The 26,611-nt window shown below is 40.8% G+C and overlaps 1 protein-coding gene across 1 annotated transcript in view; it reads left to right on the forward strand.

The window, feature by feature from the left end:
* Positions 1–4,305: 4,305 nt before the first annotated feature.
* LOC111219054 (band 4.1-like protein 1) overlaps positions 4,306–26,611 on the forward strand; it is a 44,735-nt gene continuing 22,429 nt past the window's right edge. The window contains exons 1-3 of the mRNA XM_022741633.1: positions 4,306–4,372; positions 23,833–23,921; positions 24,255–24,404. Of these exons, the coding sequence (XP_022597354.1) occupies positions 23,850–23,921; positions 24,255–24,404 (222 nt within the window). The 5' untranslated portion in view covers positions 4,306–4,372; positions 23,833–23,849. The remainder of the gene's footprint in view (positions 4,373–23,832; positions 23,922–24,254; positions 24,405–26,611) is intronic.

The raw sequence follows: 26,611 nt of genomic DNA on the forward strand, positions 1-26,611 counted from the left end.
AACTAAAGTTCCCCAGCCGCCTTAAAATTAATCTGACGTTCCAGATGGTTTGTTGCACAGAACCATCTGGGAAGGCTTAGCTGGCAACTGTTTGGAAAAGGGCAGGCGCTTTAAAAAAAAAAAGAAATTGGAAAATGATTGGATAAATCTGTCTATGCATGTTTATCATGAGGTAACGTCGACCAATCGGATTCTGCATCCTTCCCATTTTTTTCTCTATTGGCGGAGCCAGTTGGTAAATCAAACTCTTTCCGAAGACCGTCGGGAGAAAAGAGAAAACATCTTTTCCTGCCCTTCTTTCAAAGAAAACATATTCTCCAGTTCCCAGTACAGTATAACAGTATCAATGCTAACCTCTTTAGAAGCCTCCATGCTTCTTGCTGTCATCACTCCTAGGACACGCCCCCCATGCCAGTACTCCCCCCCCCCCCCCCTCCATAGGACACTGATTGGTCCGAACCACTGTACTTAAGCCACAACCAAATAGCTTCAGGCTTCAAGAAATCCAGTTTCCTCGCAAGGTTTCTTAAAAATGTGTGTCAATTGAACTTAAATAATTAGTTCAACGTTGACTCATGAGTTGTGAAAATGTAAAGCCAGCTTAGCTAGAAGTCCTTCAAATGATTAGATTACAAAATATGTTGTTTGTCCTTCAGAATGACAAGCAGAAGTGTTTTCTGATGTGATGTCTCTATTGGCAGGAAAATTAAACAGTTTTATGATGTGACAAAGAAACGCTAGATCTGTTTTAGATCTTCATTGCCATGGTTACAATAATAAACACTTGGATAAAGTTCGATAATGATTGTGCCTGTGCTTAAAAAACACAAAAAAACAAACTGACTGTTGTGGGAACAGGAAACAAACAATTGTCTCCCATGTCAAAGTCTGACATGTTGTTGCTCTATAACAATAAGTGTGTTTCCATCCAAACAAATGTAGTGGACATTCTAACTGAATTTTGAGAGAATCTGCAAAAGAAAATGCAAATGAACAAGTGTGTTTCCATCCACTTCCGTGGTGCAAATATCAGGAGTTGGTTTGTGAAGAGAAGTAGCTGGTGGTGCTAATTCTCCAGCTGGAGAAAAGTTTATTCACTACGTCTTTTTAATGACACTTTGTATCATTTTGCTTTTATGGATAAACCAACTTTTTGTTGTTCACTGAAGCTGAGAAAACAATTCAGTACACAATACAGTTGAGATATCAAGCTCAGTCAACAGCTGTTTCGTCTCTCTGGCAGATTTGCTCATATTTTCGCAGTTTGAAGTCAGTTCTTCATACGACAGAAAGACCTAACAACACTGTACCAGAATTAGTACAAATACAACATGTATGGTTATTTCCACTGAACTTGTTAAATGAATTGGCATCATTGGAGCATTGGAGACTGAATTAACCGTGGTTCACATTGTTTTCATTAACATCAGGAGAAACAACCGTGCCTTATAGTCCCACAGCAAGTTTCCATCATGTCTGTGGTCTTTAAACTACAAAATCTGTTGAGAGTTTTAACTCTATGCATTGAACTTTTCAACTTGTCCCAATGGGAAATTGCAGTGAAGTTCAGTTAAAGATAAAGGGTAAAGTGCAGTTACATATAGATAACCTATAACACATTAATATGCAAAATATGTAAAAACAGATGCTAACCCACTTGAGAAGTTTAAACTCTCCACACAGAGGACAAGGAGGGCTCTCTAACACGATTGAATGAAACAGCTCTGTCTCTCTCTCTCTGAAGACGTGAGGCAGATCAGCCAGTCAGACGCCAGTGATCTTCCTGGCCAATGGAACTATAATGTGCAGCCTGTTGCCAAACCAAGTAATAACAGCAAAGTTGACAACTGACTCTGTCATGAAGGAAGAGTTTTCCACACACCGCAAACCAACGCATCCTCTGAAGAAAGTAGAGTTGTTGCTGAGCTTTTTCTTTTTTTTTTCTTTTTTTACAGATTGCAGTGGTGTTGTCAGTGAATGTCAGCTGATGATCAACTGAAGTACCCGGATATTAGCGGCAGTGAACCTGTTCAATGAGCTGTCCCTTGGTGACAGTCTCAAAAAGAGTGTTAGGCTTCCTTCTCAAATCAACACACATATTTCATTTTGGGAGGTAATATGCAAACGATGTTTCTGTAGACATTTGATCTAAATGAATGCACTACTAAGTGATCATTCAGCCCATTAAATCATCATTTCGAGTCACTGACTTCAAGTCAGAAGAACTCGTGTTTATCAGTGGTGACGGCCTGAAAATGAAAAGCAGAAAATTTAAGTTGAATTACCCTCAGATTAATAAAACATTTACAATGACTTAATGATAAAACATTAGTCGATTCCACTGAGTTGGTGTACAAGGTTTTACACTGCTGCAGCTGAGATTACTCAATTTGTCAGCAAAGCAGAGATTTAGATTGATCTTTTCATATTATAGAAATGTATGGCTTTGCTCAGTCTCAGTGTGAGGAGGTAATAACTAGAAAAAATGATAAGTCCTTATAAATGAAACAGAGGGAGCTTGAAGCAACATAATTCAGGTATGTAAGTCTGGTGGTGGTTCTTTCTTATGACACTACAAGCAGATATGTGTAATTACGCGTTGAAACGAGGGTGCAAAGGCACTGAAATGCTCTCGGTGGCCCACTGAAAACTGAAATGTGCTTGATGTATGGGTGAAGGCCACACAATACACTGTATACTGTATTCTTATGGATGCGATGTGTGTGATGACGGCCACATGGTGGCAATAATATACCATCATATACCATGATCATCTGCAGCAGCAATCATATACCATATCTCTTCACGACTACTTGGAGTTTGAGCTTATATGTTCACACAATGTTAAATTGATATCCTAAATAATTTTAATATGGGTAGGCCTAGTGGCCATGTAGTCGATATAATATCTTACTTCATTCAGTACTGGGATAACAAAGTCAGACATATCCTATAGCATCATTTGACACTCCAAAAATCTTCCCCATATGGCTATGAAGTCATTGCGCTGCTCACTTCTGCACATCCTGTAAGCAGCTGAAGGAGACCTGCTGAAGCGTGACGGGAACTGATTTTCCTGTATGCATATTTGCATTTGAACAGAACACTTGTGCATGAAAGCCAAAGAGGGCGTTAAGCACAGAAGGTTCCTGTGAGTCACCAGTGCAATACATCACCCACTTAGCCATCATTCATTCAACACGCTTCTTGCTATGCAGGGAACAATAAGACCATTTTTCTTAATGCGAAGAGATGAGTGAAAGACGCACTTCTACATGTGTCTGAATGTAAGACATGTCAGGAGTTAAAGCTAGTTGAATGTGTTATCAAACAGATGTTATGTTGGCTTAGGGAGCTCTATTGTAGCACAATCAAACAGGAAATGGACATTCATCAGAAAATGCCACAACTGGCCTCACATAAAATAATATGCGTCTCCTTTAACAATATGCCTTTTTCTCTATTTGTATCCTGTCCTACTCTGACAGGACTGACCTCCATTAGTGCAGGGGCTAAAGCCAGGAGACCCCTTTCACTCTCTTTCATTCTCTGTTGTGTTTAAGCTTGCTTTACATCACATCTTCTTTAGGCCCCAATCTACCATTATGTCAGCAACTATAAATAAAACTTTCTGTTAGTGCAAAGTCAAGAGCATTAATTTGCAATTAATGATGTCAAATGCACTTTTAATTTGGACTTTTAGTAACTGACAGGTGCATAAATGACATTTGAGGGCTTTCAGACACAGAGAGGCTGCAGGATCGTTCCTTGCTAAAAAAAACTCTGGAGCAGCAGCTCAGCAGCTCTGAGGATGTGGACACTTGAATTGTAACGTAGGTCTATGATTACACATGAAACTGATTAGATAAGAAATTGACAATCATGAAATGAAGTAGCAATTCAGGAGACGATATCTATTCAATCAAATTCTGTATCGAATAAATTACAATGAGCCTAATTAAAAGTGGGTTTAAATCTGTTCAGCTGAAACCAGGCTGCAGGTCTCTTTCTTTTTGTCAGATGCCATAAGTGCTCTACACTGTGCTCTAAAGATGACCCGAAAATCAGTAAAGCCAGTGAGGGAAGACGCTGCGTGTCATAAGCGGGAGCGGTCCTCACACATCACGCACGACGTTAGGAGTTCCCCCGCTTTCACCGTGAAAACGCCCCTCTACTCTCCTCCTAGCCCTTCCCGACCGTAAGCCATCCCTGCCGGCTTGTGCCTGTCTGTTGTCCCAGCCTGCAGGGCTACATCTCCCGTGGCAGAGTGAGGGGCTGCTCTGGGGCGGTGGCGGCGTCCGTCTTCCAGGTTCCTGCAATCTCAATGATCAGAATCTGGACTGAAGCCTGACACCCGGACCTGACAGGACAGGTATGCGTTTTATTTGTTTGTCTCATTGGGCGCCGATGAGAGCGGAACAGGTGCATGCTGCATTTGCCGGTTGCTACGAAATGACATTGTAGGTGAGGGGATGGGAAGCATCTTCGTGCCGGTGACAGGCTTTGCACAAAACCGCGCTGTGCATGCTCCGCAAAGACACTGCTTTGTGCCTCAAGTGTCATGGACGGATGGAGAGGGTGTTGCCACGGAGCTTTAATCCGACCAATATGGTCGGCAGGCTGCTTTAATAAGCTGCACACAATCAGGGCATCCTTTATTTCATGGTAATCAAGGCCCAGGCGGCAGAGTCAGCAGGTGCACCTTTCTTAGCATAGCGCCTCATCAGCTCGTTACTGTACACATCCAACCCACGTAGAATTATTAGACCTATTCTTGGACATGCAAGTGTCTGCGGAGATTGTGATTTCTCTATGTGGAGCTATAGGCTAACAGCTGATGCTCAAGATAATGAGCTAATTGAAGACGGCGTGTATTGTCGCGGGTGTGGCAGAGGGGGCAGGCGTGGGCGCCTCCACAACCACAAGGTCTCACAACTGTCTGAATTGCACTGTGAGAAAGTGAGCTATTAAACTGGAAATGCCCTGAAACTGGCACTAGATGAGTTTATTCAAAAAAAACAAACAAAAGAAAGCTACATTCATCTCACTGGATAATGAAAAGGGGCAAATGGGAATTGATCCAATTTATTCACTTGCTTTTTACTTGGAATACAGGTTTTAAAGGGAATAAGTAGCCAATGGGTAAAGGAGATTTCCTATTCAGAAAACATTACTGTGATGGTTTTGATTTGATTTGATTTCCTCAGCAACTCAAAACTGTGACCACAATCACAATGAGTAAATTAAGGATGTATTTCTTTTATGAATTATATTCTCATGTATTATAATGACTTAATTAAATTTAGATTCAGATGTGTAAACTGTGAACAAAGAAACATTTAGAGTGACATTTTGACATTTATAACAGATACGGTAATCTGCAAGAAACATACAAATATGAAGCTTACTAATACATTTTTGGAGACAGAAACAAATACCAGCTATTTTACAGCAATAAAAGTTCAGCAAAGAATGAAATGACAAAGAGAGTTTCTGAACAAATGATGTGGAATATATGAGAAATCTACATAGTTGCATCATTCAGCAAGTTTTACCTCCAGACAAGTCAGACTGCAGAAGTTACAGTTATCAGTAATGCATCCCACCGTTCACCCTCTTCCTACTCACACAGACTGTCACTCCATGTATATTTGGCTCCTTTGCAACCTCGCCACAGGCTACAGTAACTCCCAGACTCTGAATTTGTGGAGGCAGAGTCAGGGAGGGGGTAAATTAGATCTAAAATCCATCCATCTGTTTATCCATGCCTCTGTCCCTCCATGCATCCCCCAGTCTCATTTTCCTTTCTTTCACCTGCTCCACTTTCAGCCTCCCCGGTGTGCATTACAATGGTGCAACTATGAGCAGTGTGCTGCTCCTCTGTTACACCCATTTGCTAGTTCACATTAAAGGGCAAAGCCTCTTTGTGTGGATGCATGTTGTGTTAAACACCTACAGGAAAAAATATTGAATACCTGTTTTCAAGGCTGTTGAATGTGGTTCAAAGAGTCTCACTGCAGGTGATACAATAATGGAATTACATGCTAAATTTGCCACTGAGCAGTTTCTTCTTATCTTGGACATTTAAGATGTAACAGACACTCAAGCAAAGCCCTCAGTTAAAACAGGGAGGTATTAGCAAAAGTATATGGCAGATGTGCACATAGTGTTCACAGGCAGGTGATTCTGCAGTCCGTCACCAGTGCACATGTCACAAGGGCAGGGGTTAGTCTTGTGCTGTACAGCCACAGGATGCACTTTTATGTGTGTGTTTTTGTGCATGTAGATTCAGCATGCATGCTTGTTTAAGGCGGCACAGTTCGATACTATTTTCCCTTGAGTGCTATTTCAAGTCATCCCATTATTGATTTGTAATAGCTCATTGAAGCAGGGCCAGTGATCTGTTCACAGCCAAATTGGAATTCTCCACAAGATAAACTTGCGTCACTTAGAAGTGAAAGGAGCTTTCAAAGGCATATCAAAGATAACAGCCGGTATTAACCGACACTCTTTGCATTAGCATAACAGACAATATGTTGTAGGATACAATGCCTGACTCAGGAAGCTATGACTGGTAACACAGGTGTTAATCTTTTGATACGCTAAACCACATAAGATGAGCGCATTTTCTCAAGACAGTGTGTGATTGCTTACAGCTAAAGGTCATTACTTGAGAACATATAAATGTGTGAATTTATTGAGTCTGCCTGAGATTGAAAACAAGTGTCAAGGCAGTTTAAGATGTACTGTAATTTGAAAGTTCAGCTGTGGTGACCTGTTTAGTTTGAATGAGTGAAATGAATGAAAGTATGGTTAAGTCCTCAAAGCTCAAAGATGAATAGGTCTGAAGAAATAACTGAATGTTTCATTAAAGTACAAAAGTTGATTTCTTACTTATTACTTGGAAATTCTATGCTCAGTAATTTATGTTGAAGCTGTAAAAGTTTGCATCCTCCTGATTGATTTCCATAAGACCAGTAAAGGCAGACTCTTATTCTAAAATATGAGCGGATGAGAAAGTAGAGAAAGTGGTGAATTTTCCATTTACAAGTCCTACATTAGAAGACTTTTGGCTTAATCTCACATGACATTATCTGCAATCAGACTATATTGTAATCTTTTATAGTGCACTAAATAAGATTGATCTCTGTCATATATTGCAGCTAGCCTGTATTGCATATTTGATTTGAACAGTCTGGTCAGATTTTTGAGCAACAAATGATCCTCCCCAGGGTGTAAAACTAAACCTCACATAGTAAATACCGTATAATCTTTCATATTCTTGTCCCTCCACAGTGACATACACATACGTACCGCAGATCTACATCTTGTTTCTCTGACCTTTTGTGTTCGTGGCAAACCATTTTAATGGAGACTAGAAGATGGCATCCTACTTGAAACTGTTGGTCACCCTCTTCCTCCCACCACCACTGTCTCCACAGTGTCACGTCAGTGTGCTAACCTCTACATGAGCTGTCACATTCTTCAGTACAGTTCCATGTGATGCTTCACCTCTTCCTCCATCTCATGAATGTGTCAACTAGCAAAATAATGCCTACAGGCCCTCCTTTTTTTCTTTTTCTTTATCTTATTTTGATATGCTTGACAGACGATGTTAGGCAAGGGTTCCCATGGCAACTGCATTTTAAAGAGGCGCGCTTGTTGTTTCTGTGTTAACTATCGTTAGTGGCAACACTCTCCTCTGTGGTCAAATAACAAAAAATTTGAATTCTTCTGTAGGCACAGCATGGTGTCTGCCATTTTCTTGTGATTGGGGTGAGGAGTGAAGATATATATTGTGTTTTCTATTTGTCTGCCAGTAAAAATCTGCAAAAATTCATCATCATTGTGTACAGTACACTATTAGAGGAAGAATGGGAACAAGGTTTTTGTCTTTTGTTTACACGGTGTGATCACTCTGATAAAGTCTAATATAATCTTGGAGATGTAGGGCTGTATGATTATGGATCAATTACACTTGATAGGTTTTTTTCCTACCTAATTAATTATCACATAAAAAAAAAAAGTGACCAAAAATGCTTTAATGCATTGTATTGTGTTCTTCGTAACTTCCAATGAGAAACCTGGACAATGTTGTTTTACTGGAGGTCCTTTCCATACTTTCCTCTAACTCACTTTGCCCAGCTGAAGTCATGATGTTTACCAGGCTCTTTAAATACACAGGAGGTGCACACTGTAACAGCAGTGGCTATATGATGTTATGCAATCAGTGAAATAGCTTAGCAGGAAATATTCACTTTGAGAAACTCATTTCTATCGAGGCTGCGTCAAGGAGGAGGAGGGGGAGGAGGGAGTAGATTGTGATGTTGTGTTAAATTACTAGACACAACTACTAGAGAACCTTGTATAAAAACAAAGATATATATGGCCTGCAGTCTGCACTTTGCCTCACTCTGTCTCCCTGAAGTCCTGCAGCATGTGTGTCTGCCTGGACTGTACTTGTCAGAGAGTGTATCAACAGTATGTCAACATGTCTACATTTTTAGTCACCCACACTGTGGGTGTCTGTACAGTAATGGTTCTTAAAATATTCATGTTTTTTGATAGAAAAATCTAAATAGGTTAGCAGTCTGCATATTCCAATCTTGTCCTAGGAATTCCAGTTGCTTTAGACCTTTAATGTAATCGTCCCATGCCTTGTTACATATCCCAACATGACCTCCTTCACTAAATGGAAGATTACTTTGTGGCGTAGAATGGATGAGGCTGGCTCTTCCACTCGCGTAAACTGATTCATATTTAACATATTCATCTCATAAATCAAACGAAGCATTTTGACAGCTCATTTTGAGACTTTTCACTGCCTGATTTGTTCTAATCAGTGAGGATTAACTTTACAATGACCCATCCCCCTGCTCTAATAATTTTGATACGCACATTTGCCACCTTCTTTGACTCTAAGCGACAATGAAGCAGACACAGATAAATTTGCAATCACACAATCTGTCTTTTCATATCAGCTCAAAAGGTGGAATTTAACACTTCAGATGTTTAAGTGTAGAAACTGTATGAACCCCTGTAATTCCCCGTGCTGTTGTGCAGACCCTTCCCACGAGTCAGAGCTTATACTATGTCGGACATATAGCACAAGTCCCTCTGGGCTTGCTTCCTCTTGGGGAGGATGAACTTGCAGCCTCATTGGTTCGAAAGCCGTATCATTTATCTCGGTTGTAGTGTGACGTGATTTGCAGCAGACTTAACAGTGGTGCTACACAATCTGCTTCCAAGACTGCTGCGTGCCAATGGTTTGGAGAATGTGTGTATATGGCTTTCCCTGAACAAGGACATCTTGCCACTCCCTCTTCCCCAACCCCCATCGTCCTGTACCTGGTTTCTCAGAGCCAGCCTCAGCCCAGCAAGGATTGATGGACTAGCTGTGTATGCCATTAGAAGGGAAGCACTGATTACAAAGCCGAGATGTGGAGGGAGCTGCATGATGAAATGGCAAAGCTCAGAGAGGAATGTTCAGTGATTGGCTGATGCAGTGGGTGGCTTCTGAGTGTAGATACACTAAATTAGCATATACCATATAATACAATTGCCTTTTAGCAAAAGTAGCTGATTTAGATATGTCTAGATACACATTAACAACATAAAAATCATAGCTGTTTATGCTAGTTGTCATGGTAACCATTACAATGTGTGGGTGTTCGATTTAAAATGCTGCTTATTTTAACAGAAAAACTGCTCACAAAAAGTAAACAATATTACCATGTTTAACAGCCATGCTAACGGCTCTGTGATGTATTTGGTATTTTGGGCTACCATCAGCAAGCTAACATGGCTACAGTGACAATGCTAACATGCAGATGTTTTAGCAGGTTTAATGTTTACCTACTTTCATCTTAGTTTAGTGTGTTAGCATGCTGCAGGTGAGGCTGATGGCGATGTCAGTAGTGTTGGAAGTATGTCATAAACCAAAGTGTTGGCCAAATGAAAAACCAGCACTGCTATCCACTAAGCTAGCATGGTTACAAAAATTTTAAATTACAAACAATCCCCCTTACTGCAGATTCCTTTAGAATTAGTTTTTTCTTGCAACTTCCCATGAGATTTATGGATTTTATTTTCAACTAAAATGGTAAAAACAACTCACTGGTGTGTGATTCCAGTGACAACAACATCTCAGTTATTTTAAAATTAGATGTAGGGATTTGAGCCGCCGTCTGAAGACCTTCTCTTTGTGCTTGTGAATGACGTTTTTCAGATAAATGTCTAGACTTTTGTCTTCTGATGGCCACACTTTTAACAGGGACGCCATTTAAATAAGAGTACCTGAAAAATAGACAGGCAGATTTTTTTTCAATATTACCTTGAAATAATCATGTGGGCTATGACAAATTTTTTTCCCAAGAATCCTTGTGTTACTAGATGCTGGAGTATTGCCATGGCAGATCATCAGTCCTTCTGCACTGGTGCCATCAAATGATGAACACTGAGATTGCTGTTTGTGCTAGTCAAAGGCACCATGGAGAGGGATTAACCTCCAAAAAGTGCCAAAAATCCATTAGGGCAGCCAACCTGTCCAGTTTACTCTTTCCACACTTTGGAAAAAAAGAAGAGCCTTGGATCCATGTCTATTGTTAGAATTATCTCTTAAAATGTCCTGAAACAGACAGATGGTTTAGTTTGAGCAAAGTGTCTTTGTGTCTGAATGAAAGTAACATCCCTTTAAATCTCCAAATTAATTATTGGCCTAATTAACAGGAGTACAGTTCGGGGCATGCTTTGTTCATTTTTGTAAATGATGTAGTCACAAAAGACATTCTGGCAAAGGAAGAACACTCACCTGGAGATCACAGTAAGGCACATTATCTTACACAGGGAGCCCCTCTCTACAGCACACTGCACATGACTACTGCCACTACCACTACTATTGCTACCTCTACTATTACCATTGCTTTGTGAATGTAACAAAAGATTATTTATTTAGAAATAAATTTTTTTTAGGTTTGTATGAGAAAAACTGAGTTTCATAAAACCCTGTCTATAAAAATAAGCATGAAACGTATTCACCGTATTATATCCCAAATCTAAGCCTGTAAGTGAGGTTGTTGCACTCTTATGTCAAAAGACCTGATGGCCAGCTTCTTCAGTCAGAACAAGACGGTCAGAGAGCCATTGCTGGATGATAATAACTTAAAATCCAACAAGCTGAACAAAACCATTGTCTTCATTCAAAGGTCAGTTGATTAATTCCAAAAAAAAAAACCAACAAACAAACAACCTAAAAAATATTACGCCTCTTACATTTTTTTGTCCCTCTTGGCATATAGCCATGCAAATAATTAGTATTTTATTCAAATTTTATTTTATTTTTTGATATCTGCCACTGTTTCAAGTGAGGCCTTTGAATGGTTGTGATTATTATAATAAAAGCACTTTAACAATGAGAGATTCTGCTGGAATCACTGGTTTGTGTGGAAGCACATATTGCATTTGCAAATAAAGCAAACAAGAGGAAACAATAATGAAATGCAGTATGGGGTCTAAAACTCTGGGGGGGATGTTGTGAGAAATGCTTGGGGGGATGATGCTTTTCTTCCAACAACAGCAGCCTAGAATTTGTCAGAAATCAGCAGCACCAACATGCCTCTTTTACGCATTCAAGTTCAGGTCTGATCTACAGAGTTAAATACAATCAGAGGCATCCACAGTGACGGCTCAGCTCTGCTGTACTGATGACGGCTCTGAAACCTAAAACAATAGATGTGAGACGTCTTTAAAATCTCAGGGGATTATTATTTTGTAGAAATAATGCAGGTTTTCAACCTAAATTTAGGTGGGGTTAGAATGAGGATTTCCTGCAAGTTATTGTTTTTGTTTTAAACAGCAAGAGCTCAGCACAGCATCAGTTCCTCCAACCTAAACAACCATACACTGTCTGTTGTCTATCCCTATTCCCACTGGAGCATCAGGTTAAAATGGTGACACATGCGATTGCTTATGGAACGGCCATAGTTCACTTAAGTTTAGACACAAAAACAACTTGGTTAGGTGGAGGAAAAGATCATGGTTTTGGTTGAAATAAGCACTTCCTTAAAGTTAGAAAGCCATGGTTACTGTAATAAACATGCAGTTAAGAGTAGCTCACCTGGTGCCAAGGCTGAGTGCTTGCCGCGGCAGCTTAGGTTCCCTCTCCCTCTCTCCCCTGATTTTTTTGTCTATCTCCACTGTTGCTATAGAAATAAAAAAAGAAAATCAAATCAGAATTTGGATCCTGACATTTGTCTTTTTGTGAAATAATTCCACAGCAGCACACAGCTTTCTTACAAAGCTTTGATATTGTGACCAGTGGAAGTGTTGATAACACTGTCACTCTTACTTTCGTCACTGTTCTGCTCTCACACTTTTTTGTACGCGCCTTTTTTCCCCCTCCAATATACTCTGGAGGGAGGCTAACACTTTATGCTGTTAGCACATGTACAATTTCTTGACAGCATACTGTGTTTGAGGAGTTAGAGGAATCCACAAGCTGTTGTCCCTGTCTTCCTCCTGCTCTACTGTGACATATTTTGAGATGCTATATTTGACAGATTTCTCCTGCCCACCGCTGATGAAGGATGGGCCTGTGGGCAACTGACGCCTGCCTGAAGACACATCAATTTTTGTCAATTAAATTGACAGAGTATTTGTTTGACAGATGGCATGAAGACAAGGCACAGGCAGGCCATGGTGAATGGTGCACTACGGACATCATTCTGCCCTAGATGATCAGCCATTATGTCCATTACTATCTAGCAATTTATCTGAGCTGTCCAGCTGCAGACGATGAGTGTTTTGCTGTGTCACATTGTCTGCATTTTGCCTCCTTGTTGGAGAGGAGTTGATGTTCTACAGTTTGAGATTGAGTGCAGTTTTTCAGTGGATCCAAGCTTACATCGGATCAGGGCCACCGCAATGCTCCGTAATGATTACTGTGTATCTGGACGGACTCTGAAATGTAGAGCACAGAGGAGGTCATCTCCAGAGATAGGCTGACATGACGAGGCTGAGTCCTGAATGAGAGGATTCAGTGATAAGGAAGTCTGTGTGCTCATGACGACAGTGTGTCACTGAATTTTCCTTATCTGTGTTTTGTCTTAAAAGATTTTCAATAACTGTGACTGATCATCGAAACACAGCTTATCTTATTAATGCCTGCAGTGTTTTGTAACACACTTGAATAGGCAACGCTTCTCATGGCAACAAAGCACATTCATTTGAAGATACGATCTGTTCTTTTTGACAGTCAGAGATACCGCACATCACAGGCATTAGATTTATCATCTTTACTTTTCACCCAAACAGAGCAAATATATGAGACAAAGAGCCATGTGATAAAAAAAATGTTTGAAATGTGGAGGCAAATACTTTGCTGCGGAAAAATACAAGTTTACAGATGTCTCATATTTAAACACAGTCGTTGGACCATCTGTAGTCTTTTCTTGTGTTGTGACAGACAGCATACAAGCTGTAAATAAATCATGGCTCCATCCAATCCTGAATGAATTACAGGATTTGCACTGGTATTTGCTGCTTTGTTGTGTGTTTTGTGTCACAACAGCTATGATGAGGTACAGTGCACTCAGAAAGTATTCATCAATCTACACTCAGTACCCCATAATGACAAGCAAAAATCCAATTTTAGAAAGTTCTGCAAAATTATTACAAAGGAAAAACTGAAGTATCACATTGACATAAGTTTTCAGACCCTTTACTCGGGACATTGTTGACGCACCTTTGGCAGCGATTACAGCCTTTAGTTTTCTTGGGTGTGACGCAACAAGCAACAAGCTACGCACACCTGGATGTGCATATTTTCTGCTATTGTTCTCTGCAGATCCTCTCAGGTTCTGTCAGGTCACATGAGGACTGTTGGTGAACAGCCATTTTCAGTTGACTCCAGAGATGATGCATTGGGGTCAAGTCAGGGCTCTGGTTGGGCCACTCAGGGGGATTCACAGGGTTGTCCTGAAGCCACATCTGCGTTGTTTTGGCTGTGTGCTTAGGGTCATTTTCCTTTGGGAAGGTGATCCTTCCACCCCAGGTCCTGAGAACTCTGGGTCAGGTTTTCATTAAGGATCTCTCTGTACTTTGCTCCATTCAGCTTTCGATCAACCCTGACCAATCTCCCAGTCCCTGCTGCTGAAAAACACCTCCACAGCCTCCAAAGCTGCCAACCCCTTGCTTCACCAGTAGGATGTTATTATATCCACACTCGATCTCTGGAGCTCAGCTGGTGTGAACATCAGGTTCTTTGTCACCTCTCTTACCAAAGCCCTTCTCCTTCTTCTTCGCCTGCCAGTTAGAGTCCTGGTTGTTCCAAACTTCTTCCATTTAAGAATTAAGGAGACCACTGTGCTCTTGGGAACCTTCAGTGCAGCAGACATTTTTTGTAGCCTTCCCCAGATCTGTGCCTGAACACATTCCTGTCTCAGAGCTCTGCAGTCAGTTCCTTCCATCTCATGGCTTTGGTTTTTCAGAGAACATCTTCATGAATTTGACAACAGGTGCTGCAAATAATCACAACACAACAGAAGTGTTTCCAGCGGACACAAGCATGGGGGGAGGCATAATCCTAACCACAGCATCCTGGGTTCGACCTCAACCCATGGCCCAACCTGAGGCATATCATCCCACCTCTGTCTCTCTCTCTCCCTGACTTTCCTGTCTCTCTCTCACTCTTGCTATCGGAATTAAGGCAAACACCTTAAAAAGAAAAAAAGTGATGAACCTGGCTTGGATGCACTTGTTAAAAAAATTGAAGATATTTTCTGAAGTTTGTGTATTTGCATGTTTTCGTAAGTTGCATTGAGCTCTCAGGGCAACGGTAATTATCAGCTGTGAGATCAGGTCTGTCACTTTCCAAACAAACTTATGTGAAAGTTATATTTAAATATTTCCTTTTTAATAATTTTTCAAAAAAATTCAAACATTCTGTTTTTGCTTTGTATTGAGTGTAGATTAATGAGGTAAAAATTAATTCAAATGATTTTAGGCTGCAACATAACAAAAGTGAAGGGGGTCTGAATACTTTCTGGATGCACTGTAGGCCTATATAACCAGGTGAGGTCAAGTCTTCTGTATTTTGGGGGGAGTTTGAATGCTTTTCTACAATTTAAAGTTAAACGTGGAGAGATTTAAAGACTAATTCTTGTGCAATTACCTCCTATTCCAAATCCGTAAGCCTGTAAGTGAGGTTTTTGTACTCTTGTGTCAGAAGTCCTGATGGCCAGCTTCTTCAGTCAGAACATCGAGATGGTCAGAGAGCCGTTGATGGATAATAATAACTTAGAATCTAACAAGATGAACAAAAGCAGTGTCTTCATTGAAAAGTTCACTTGGTTAATACAAAAAAACATTACAAAATCCGTGTCTTACATCTTCCTCACCACCCTTGGTATCTAGCCATGCAGATAATTAGAATTTTATTTTAATATCTGCCACTGTTTCAAGTGAGGCCTGGTCTTCAGCACCACAAATGAAATTCTGTTCACATCGAGATTCTGTGTAGAATGTGTTAGAAGGTGTAGAGGGGAATTTTTTTCTTTTCTTTTTTAATTTAGGTGAACTGACCCAAAGGGTCAGTGGAGGCCAGTACTTCCCTGTGGAAAAATACAAGTTTACAGATGTCTCATATTTAAACACAGTGTTGGACTGTCTGTAGTCTCTTATTGTGTTGTGACAGTTAGCCAAGGAGTTGTAAATAAGTCAAGGCCCCATTCAATCCTGAATGAATTACAGGATTTGCACTGTTATTTGTTGTGTTGGTGCATGTTGTGTGTCACCAACAGCTAAGATGATCTATATAACTAAGCTGTAGCAGTGTGGGAAAAGCTGTGAAAAAGAATATTAGCCCTCAAGTAGCAAACTAATATCTAGAGAAAAAGGAGGGGGGAAGACTTGGTATCTCTAAAATATGTAGCGTTAACGCCATAATTTAGATTTTTCTCTCGTTGAAATGGGGCACCAGTCCTCTGGGAGGACAACAATGAATTGCTTCACTGATAAATTTATCAGTCTCATCTCAGAAGCCATGACTTCTCGATTCAATGGATCTCTAGTCTCTAGGTCAAAGGAATACAACAGGACAACAGCTGGGTGTAAATAAAGACGTTTGCCAGGAGACTTTCTGTCTCGAGCGCTTTTGATTTCTGATCGACTTCTCTGCAGGCGGTCGTGCAGATGTGTTATCTGCTGGCATCTGTTGCAGGCTCTTGCACGTGGCAAAGAAAGAATAAAGGACACGGACAAAACGATCAAGTGCAAAAATGGCTAAGAGCATGAGTTTGTGGCTAGCAGCTTAGAGCTAAGAGTTTTACATAGCTACAGAGCCGGGCTTTTGAGCCAGGACTTTTGAGCTTTGAGCAGAGTTTTTAGCAAAGTGTGAATTGATCACAACTGTTTTATCCCCTGAGGGCTGGCGCACGTTTCAGGGGCGTCATCCATCTTCTCCTGTGTTTCAATTTGGAGAAGAGAGTAATTTTCCACTGAACTTTTGAATTGTTTAATTCTACAGTTTACCTATAAACTTGCACATCCATCTTTCACCATGACCATAAAACATTAAGTGAAATAACATATAAACGTAATGGCCCTAATAATGACAGACAGGAGTATTACAAGTGTGGATTTCATATTACATCCTTCAAACCTGGAATCAATCATGATACAAGTGGTTAACTGATCAAACAACAATATAAACATTTCCCAAAGCTAATAGTCTATACATGTGGATTACACAGCAGTTCTTTGACTGTAATAATAATAATATGGACATTCTGGATGTCATGTAGTGTGTTACCTTGTGTGAAGGATGCTGACAGTATGGTCACAGGAAGGACATTGTCTTAAAATCTACATGTTACATGTCAAACATTCTATGGGATAGAAGCTTGGGGTTAAACTATTGCATAGGAACATCTCATGAGTTACAGAACAGTTAGATATTTAATTTTACATTCTTCCTCAGATCTGTGTCTGTGAAGAGAGTTCTGCTGGTCACTACCCAGGACTGGAATGTGGGTCGTAGTTTATGACTCTTATCTAGAGAGGGGCAGAGGAAGGGAGGTTGGTGTGTGTGTGTGCGTGTGTGTGTGTGTTCATGCGTGACATAGAGAGGCCAGGATTCACACCTTCCTGATAATCAGTCCTTTTGTTGTTACTTGTCCTATATAAGAAACAGTCAAATATCATTAGAGAGAGTCTTATTGTTACCAACTGGAGATTTTGCCCATGTTCTCCAGTTGCCTGGTGTCCATTGGGTTGATCCTCTGGAGCTGACCCTTTGACTCTTGGTCACATTCTCTGCCTCTCTGACATGCTAAAAAAGCATAAAAAGCATGGTCTGTTTGTGAGAGAAGGGTCCTTTGTCTCTGTTTCCTATCAATTTGTTAGTTTGATGGTGGGAAGAGTCACAAAGTGTCAATTTTGGGTCCTTAACTCTGCATGTCCTTACAATGAACTTCTTTATTGGCTTTTGACTGATGCCAGGCCAGGGATGTACGCTACATGTATATCACATCGACTTCTGTCTCTTGATACAGTTTTCTATCAGCGGTAGTTTTGTACTGCCACGACCTTTACTTTAGCTGTAGATCGGTTTTCATCAAGACAGAAACACACCTACTTACACGTACACATACACACATGCACCACAGTGCCTACACAGTTTGAGATTAATGGACTAGAGTGGAAGTAGAGTGGAAACTGTCTGGGATTATTTTGGTTGTCTATGACTCAAGCAAATGTCAAAACCTGTTGTGCACAATCACAGTGCTGTCTGAGAGTAATGGAATTTAGTTAGATAACCGTGCTAATATAAGCACTTTCCTAAATCTAGACTGAGACTGTTTTAATTTGGTCCATAGACTTCTGAAGTATTTCTGTCCTATTCAAGGAAAGAAAAGTAACTATTTTTGGAAGTCTTCAGTCCCGCACATTGTTTTCTGAACTTCACCTACAGCGATGGAGTCATACTTCAGAGACTTTCCTTACCGCTGGTTCTTTGAAATTCAAGAACCAAAGCAAGACCTTTAATGGGAGTCTGTTTGAAGACAGTGAGTGTTATAGGAATTTTGAGTCTAAGCAGCTGTAGCGCCTCATACATCTCAGTCTCCATCATCTCTCTCACACAGATGATTAGGTGTGCAGAGACCATGTGGAGCTGGAGTGATTGAATCACAAAGTGACCCAAATGAAAGAATTGATTGGCCTCACGATCATGATGTGTGTGAAATGAGTGGCCTATAGTCAGTGACACTGATCTATTAGGATTCTTCTCGAGTTTGCTTCTGATTCGCTGACACATTGTTCTGACAGCTGCTTCATGGGCTTGGCATTCACACTCTTATTACAGTGGACCGATCTGATTGTCTCATGTGAGTGTTCAGGAGAACTGATATTTACGAGAGGAATGAGATCAGATAAAAGATAGATGTAAGGGTAAAAGAATCGACTTAGACTTTGAGTCATCTTTTCTGTGCTCAGTATATACCAGTAATTGCACGAAATGTGCTTTCATAAGAATTTTAAGGCAGAAGGGAATAATTGTGGCCAAGGGGTCTAAGAAGCATACCATATAACCACAATGACCCCTATTTGAGTCGTGCACCTTTGTTGGATGTCATCCCACTTTCACTCCCCTTATGTGCCGTCTGCCTCTTTACTGTACAAATCAGTTAAATAAAATAGAAATGTAAAAAACAAAATGTAGGGCTCAGTCATATGCTTGAAATCAATATCATATTGATTTAAAAAAAAAAAAAAAAAACTCCCTCTCACCCCTGCATGGGGGTGGGGTGGGTCATCCTCAAACTCGGCTCCATCAGAAGCCTTAGAGTATCTTAGCCAGTCCTAGGATTGTACTTTTCTGGACACTGACCTCAGATGTTGTACCTGGAATCTACTGGAGCCACTCTCCAAAGTTGGGGGTCACAGTCTCTAATGCTCCTATTACCACTGGGACATTGGTATATTGCTATCAGGCTGGTGAGAAAAAGGCAAGTAACAAAGGATGACAGACTGGTTGGTCAGGGGTTCATCCTACAGCAAGATAATGACCCATACATTAGAAGAAAACTAGACAGAGGCTTCACATGATAGAAGAGCAGCACAGCCTTCAGACTCAAAGCCCATGGAGCTGGTTTAGAATGAACTGGACAGAAGGCGACAGAAAAACAAAATACAAGTTTAACAGATTTGTTGGAATTTCTGCAAAAGGGGACAAACTTTATGAACAAAGTTTAATTTCCATTGTAGAAAGAGCGTCACAGGTGTGTTCGGCTGCTGTATGAGTCAAAAATGTGGTTTAAATTTAGTTCTACTACTAGATTCCATGATTTCTTTCTTTTAAGTATCTCCAATTGTTTCTTTTTTTCTATGCTTTATTTTCAGAAACACTGAGACATTGAATTATGTGAATTTAAGAAACAGATGGAGGTGCTCTAAAACTTTTGACTGGCAGCGTCTGCCCTGATTGTTTGGTGAACTGTGTCACTGTTATGTTTTACATCAGACAAAACTCCTAACACATGTGAAACAAAAACTTTCATATCTGTGTCAAGTTCTAATCATGAATCATTCATTTTGGAGAACAGAATTAAAATTTTCTCATTAATAACATTACATGATCATATCATTAGTGGACAATTCCACCAAAAGTCAGTAAATATTAACACTGAATAATTTCCCAACCTAAACGAAATGTGCTTCGTAACTAAAGTTTGATTGTTGTTAGCATTGAACTTACACTATGACTTTGATGGCATTTTTCACTGCTTCACTAATCAGTAAGGTCCATGCAGTGTTAAAGTTTTATTTGACAGAGATTCTGCTTCTTCACACAGTACTGTGCACGTAGGCATTCATGTAAATTGGCTGCTTCCCTTGTCTGACTTTGACATTGTCTCATTGCATAAACATGAATCAGGCAAATTTACACATGGAAATTTTTTGGGAAACATATAAATCTCAATAAGTTTTTACCAGTTTAACCTGGAACACCACAAAATGTCATTACTGTCTATAATATAAGTTATAATGAGAATATCTTTTGTAATCAATTGTATTTTTATTCATTAATTAGATGAATGAAACACCTCACAGCCTCCTCAGAGTTGTAGAGGAACACTGCACGGTGTGTGACATCTGTAGCCTTCTCAGAGCCAGACTGCACTCCTCTTTGATCTGGCTTCATTATGCAGAGTGAGGCCGACCTATTATGAAAGCTGAGAGGTGCTGTCTTCCAGCATATCAAGCTGTAAACACAGAGAGGTCCTCCGACAACTGGTTGAGGAAAAAATTGTTAATTGTGGCCTCTTCTTTAAGAGAAAATACTACCATATCTTTTCCTGGTTTACAAACACTTCCATTGGTCGTTATTAGACCAAATTAGGCTAGTGTTTTGCTCGTCCCTAATGACAGTTTTCCCCAGAAGCTTTATACTTTTTATCGAAGCTTTCCATGTCCCCTCCTTACTAATCCCTTCCTCTCATTAATCTGATGCCTTAGTTTATGCTTCTTCACATTTCTCACTTTCAAGCTTCAAGGTTTGCATTACAAATGTCCTCACAAGCATGTGATGAAGTACATACTGAGGTGTTAATTATGCATTTTCAAACCTTCAAATCAACAACTTCAGAGTCTAGTATACTACTCAATGACACTTTGCTTTGAAGCAAAAATCACATTCTCTTTATGGCTGTAGTCATTAATGTAGTTGTCTAGTTCTTACACAATATTACACACGCTGTAGGCTAACACATTTCCTGGAGTTTCTTAAGAAATGATACATTCAAATGATGTGCTGGCAACAAGTGGCAGCAAATCCACATAGCTCATAGTTTTTTGCAATATATTTGTATATATTCGTAAAAAAAATTTCCGATTGATATTTTTTATTCTATGTCGTTGTTTCGTCTGACGATGAAGAAAATAATGTACACAAAAGAAGAACTCCTGGCCTTAAAGTTTACCAGATATGGAGTTAAACATCCCATACCGGCTGAGCAGAAGAAGCCATACTGTGGATGCAGAGCTAGGGCTAAGCTAAAGGCTAGGAGGTGGAGATATAAGCCTTTTCTACCGTCGATCCTCATGGTTTTCACGGAGACCTGGTTAAAGATTTACCCGGCTTCACTGCAGTACGAGCGGACAGAGATGCCAGAGCAAGTGGGAAGAATAAAGGTGGAGGACTGGTTTTGCTTGTGAACAATAGATGGTGCAACCCCGGCCACATCACAGTGAAGGAGAAGATCTGCTGTCGGGATATTGAACTGTTGGCAGTTGGTCTTAGACCATCCTATGTACCCAGGGAGTTCTCACACATCATCGCCATTGTTGTTTACATTCAACCATGAGCTGAGCCTGCAGTCGCCTGTGATGTCATTCAGGAGTCTGTTGCGAGTACAGACGCAGCACCCTGATGCATTCATTGCAATATTGGGGGATTTTAACCATGTCATTCTCACCTCTCACCTGACTGGCTTCACTCAGTATGTTGACTGTCCCACATGGGAAAATAAGACACGGGATCTGTTGTATGCAAATGTCAAGGAGGCCTACACTGCTTCAGCTCTACCACCACTTGGCAGATCAGATCATAATCTGGTTTTTCTTCAGCTTTCCTACAAGCCCTGTGTACTGAGGCAGGCTGAAACCACCCGCTCATTCAGGAACTGGACCCCGGAGGCCAGTGAACAGGACAGGCAACAGGCCTGGACGGTGTGTGTCCAAGGCTGTTAAAAAGGACTGTGCAGCCCAGCTGGCTGAGCCTCTCAAGAGGATCTTTAACTTAAACCTACAAACAGGGAGAATCCCGGTCCTGTGGAAAACACCATGTCTTGTTCCGGTACCTAAAGTAGGATGACCAGCTGAGATAAATGACTACAAATGACTGGTGGCCCTCACGTCACACATCATGAAGACCCTGGAGCGGCTGCTTCTTCACCCTCTGAGGCCACAGGTTGAACATGCACTAGACCCCCTACAGTTCACCTACAAAGAACATATTGGAGTGGATGATCACACTTATAAATACCTAGGTGTGCACCTGGACAGTAAACTGGACTGGTCCCTGAACACGGATGCCATCTACTGGAAGGGGCAGAGCCGGCTCTTTTTCCTCAGGAGGCTGAGATTCTTTGAAGTCTGCAGTGAAATGTTGCACATGTTTTATCAGTCAGCGGTGGCCAGTGTACTCTTTTAGCAGCATGTCTGACATGAACACAAAGAGACTGGAAAAGCTGGTCAAAAAGGCTGGGTCTGTGCTTGGCAGGAGTCTGGACTCACCCAGGACTGTTGTGGAGAGATGCATGCAATGTAAGATGAAAGCCATCTTGGACAATACCAACCATCCTCTCCACAACATTCTGGCAGGACAGAGAAGCAGCTACAGCTGCAGCAAACGTCTCATCTCACTGCGCTGCAGAACAGAGAGGTTCAGGAGATCCTTTGTTCCCACTGCCATCAGGCTAAACAACACCTCAGCCAAAGGAAGTGGACTATTCTAATTATTATTGTTTATTTATTATTAACTGTTTTTATTATTATTATTATCATCAACAATGAGCTAATGGACACATGAATTTGCCCTAAGGGATAAATAAAGTATGTATCTATCTATCTATCTATCTATCTATCTATCTATCTATCTATCTATCTATCTATCTATCTATCTATCTATCTATCATACACTAGAGTATGCATTTCTTGCTCACCACCTTTCTCTTGAGACTGAAAAATGGGAATATTTTAAGATAAACAATATACTCGAGGAAAGAAGGAACCTGAAAGTGTACCACTTTTTATTTTTACCACACTGGAAAAAGGAAGTATCTACTTAAAATTCTAATACTGCCCTGTCATAATGCAATATTTCTCAAAAATGGCTTCAGTAAAGAATTTCAGCAGTGGTTAAAAATTCCTCATTTTATCTTAGAAAATTTCAGCTGACATATAAGGCGTGTTAAACCTGTGACCCCGTGCTGACTTTTCATAATAAAGCTAAAGATTGACTCTGGGCTTTATCTCGGACAGTTCGTTTCTCTTAGCTGTTACACCTCCTCTGAATATCAACTACTTTACTGTATGTCACTGTGCAACAGTCCAGCTTGGTAATAGCAGTGGTCACCTTCAGATGACAAGCCTCTTCTGTCTCCAGCTCACCTTAACGTTGTATCAGCATAGCTGTATATCTCTCTCTCCAGCCCCTCTCTTTTCCTCTCCGTGGTGTCTCTCTCCTCGTAACCTCTGCCTTTTACTCTGTGCTGCTCTTTCCTTCCCCCTGTCTCATCCTCAGATTGTTGTCACGTTCCCGGTGCCCTCTCCCTCCTTGTCGTCTCCCTCCCTCTCTCATCCTCTATCTCGGTGTGTCTGCTGTCCTGTGCTGTGCCGCAGGGCTCTCTGGCTGATGTAATTTATGCTATCTCCTTTGCTAGTGTGAGAAGAGAGCGTCCTGAAGCCAACACTCTTCATGCAGAGTGCTCCTGTGGGAGGCTGTGAGCCAGCACTGACTGAGCTACTCTCTTTCTCCCTTTCACCATCCTCCTATACACAATGATCAGTCTGCATAGTGGTAGAGAATGATTAAAAATACCATAGTAGCTGTCAGCTGCAAAGGAAATTGGATGCAATGTCACCACAGGTATCAGTTCTGCGGCAGGTCATTACACCACAATGTCAGTTTAAGTGATGATTTGGTATGCTGTGTACGGACAGGGAAGTGTTCCACAGGCGAATTGGACTTTTAGCTGCAGTAAACACTCCACACTGGTTTTTGGAACAGGAAAAGATTTGATGTTGACTGAATATGTTTATGTGTGGTTGCAGGACTGCAATCCATTTCTATGACAACAGAGACGGCTTTGGCTGGGGAGATGAAGAGCGCAATGGAGGGTGACGCCAGGAGGACCAATCAGGTGGGAGCTCTGTGGAACTCACAGCAGCTGTAGATCATTTTACTCAGGGCCCTCAATCACTCAGGCACCTTCCGGTTTTCTGCTTGATATGCAAGGCAACTAGTCGCCTCTGCCTCTGCCAGCAACTTAACATCTTAACATCTTAGAGCGACAGCTCACACTACATCATGCATTTGATGATTGCTTTATGTGATCAAAGATTTTGGATTTAAATCACTTAGCAAGACAAGTACATACGGCCTCTAGAGACTCAGAATTCCACTGTTTAAATGAAGGACAAAGTACAGTGATTTGAGGCTCACTCACTTAGAAGAAGGATTTTCTCTCTCGCAGGTTCCTGAGGACCATGGGGATATGGATGATAGCTCAGAGAAGACCCCCAGCAAAGCCTCCAAATCCCCCCAGAAAAGCACCAAGCGGCCCAAGACTGTCCCTGTCAAAGTCACTCTACTCGACGGCTCAGACTATGAGACTGCAGTTGAGGTACACTACTCACTGTTTGTCAGCAAGCATGAAGAAAATGGCTTATTGAGCCATTCAGAAGAATTTGACTGTGAACTTGTTTTTAAAATTATTACAACATTTTATAGTTTTGGCCATCACTGATATCAGTAATAACAATATTTTGCTTGGCAATTTTTTTGCTGATACCTGAGACACTAAAAAGAAGCCCAACAGAGCAACATGGGAGCAGTGAGGAGTTTAATCAAAGTTATTCAGTAGAGGAAACAGGCTAACAGACTAACTTGCTGTGGTTGTGCTGTTGTGGAATTACATGAATATCAATATTAAACACATAAAGCATTGTAGTAGAGTGAGCAAAGAAGTGCCCTACAAGAATTAGATTTCCACACCTATACAACCATAAGCTGTTCAAACTCTAACATACAGTAAGAGGGCATCTCAGTGTGACAACATCTGGTTACACTTTAACATGACATCTTCACGTTCTTAAGTTACATAAATTCCAACAAGGCATAAAAATAAAGTGATGGAAGGTACATAGTAACATAACAGAGGGAACTAGAATGGCACACCTCTGCCACTGTACAAACTAGCAAACTTCCCAACACAATAAATGTCCAATTTTTTACATTGAGATCAAAACATTGTTTCCTGAAAAATTCCTGTTTCTGCCTCTTTAACGAGATCAGCAACAAATGTGTTTAATGCGTCTTCCTTGGCCCATGCCCCGTATCCTCCACCAAGTTTGGTGCAAATCATTTCAGTCATTTTTGTGTAATCCTGCTGACAAACAAACAAACAAACCAAACCTGTTTTCATTTGCAATTTCAATTTGCATAAAAGAAAACCTGAGTTGAGATGTTGGAAATTCGAAAAGAAGTCACAAAAGAATTTTTATGTTTGGTTGTTGTATCGATTAAAACAAAATGCTTTAAGACTTAAAAATGGAAACTGAATAAATTGTGACATGCACGAAGCATGTGACCTACACATTAGTCAGGCTTTCGCTTTGCTGAAGAAATGAAAAAGATGAAAAATAAATAAATAAAAATAGTCACACCATTACTGAGTGATGAGGAGACTGTGATGATGAAAATTTCACAAATAACAGTAGTGGATGGAAACATGTTTTTTTTAACCTCCAAATAAAATGATTTAGATATTTTGGCTAAAAGTTCTGCTTCCTCAGAACTCCCGAACGTTGAAGTGATAATTGGGTCATTTGACGTGGTGTTGTGTGATGTAGTCATGCATAGTCGGTGTGTTACCTGCAGTAGGATCAGATCAGCGCACTGCCAGCTGGGAGAGCCACAGGAGCACCCAGCACACCAGCAGAGCTATGTGTTGCTGTGCATGGGGCCAGCAGGAAAAACATGTTTAAGACAAATGCCCAACAAAACAATCCGATATTCGTTTAAATGTATGCTTCATGTGGAATATTTTCAGCGGTTTATCTTTTTCAACTGCTGAACTACCGTATTCCTATGCACAAGGGCACCTACAGAACAGTGCACTCTGCTAGTGTGATGGTGTTGCCTGCTACCTCTCCAAACCGGCACCGACTATGCATGACTACCTCATACAACCCCACGTCAAATAACCCAAACTATCACTTTAAAGGACTTGCTTATTGCTCTGTCAGACTTTATGGCAGGGATACTGCCATGTTCCCAGATCTCAGTTTGGTGGTTGCAAAGTTATCATTACTGATAGAAATGATTGACATAACTGCTAAAGTCAGACCCTTTCCTTTAAAGCTGCTTCCAGCTAACAGCTTACAGCTAAGCACACAGCTTCCTTCCCAAAGAGTTATCCTTTAGTAATTGATTCACCATTTGCAATTCTGCAAACATACAGAACATAATCAGAAAAAAATTACATCAAAAGGTTGTTTTGCAGGGCTATTTATCCACGGTAACATGCCCACATACTGAAAATTCATATCTTGCCATGCAGGTGACAAAAAACACAGCATTTTAACAAGGTGGTGTACGTCTCCCCTGTTTGAATGGAGTACTTGACTCAGCACAGTCCACCACAGTACACCTCAGTGGGATTTAGTCTCTCTGGGTAATACATGAGTCAGGAGATGCAGCTGTGTTGCTATTCTCACTGAGAGGGGAAGTGACGGGTAGAGGGAGGTGAGACAAGCTCTGCATTGTGGGGGATGGAAGGCTCAGATGAGCAATCCCCAGCTTTCATGAATCGTGACTCTATAGCCTTTT

The sequence above is a fragment of the Seriola dumerili genome, unplaced genomic scaffold (assembly GCF_002260705.1).
Source record: "Seriola dumerili isolate Sdu_G_001 unplaced genomic scaffold, Sdu_1.0 BDQW01000056.1, whole genome shotgun sequence".
Lineage (NCBI taxonomy): Eukaryota > Metazoa > Chordata > Actinopteri > Carangiformes > Carangidae > Seriola > Seriola dumerili.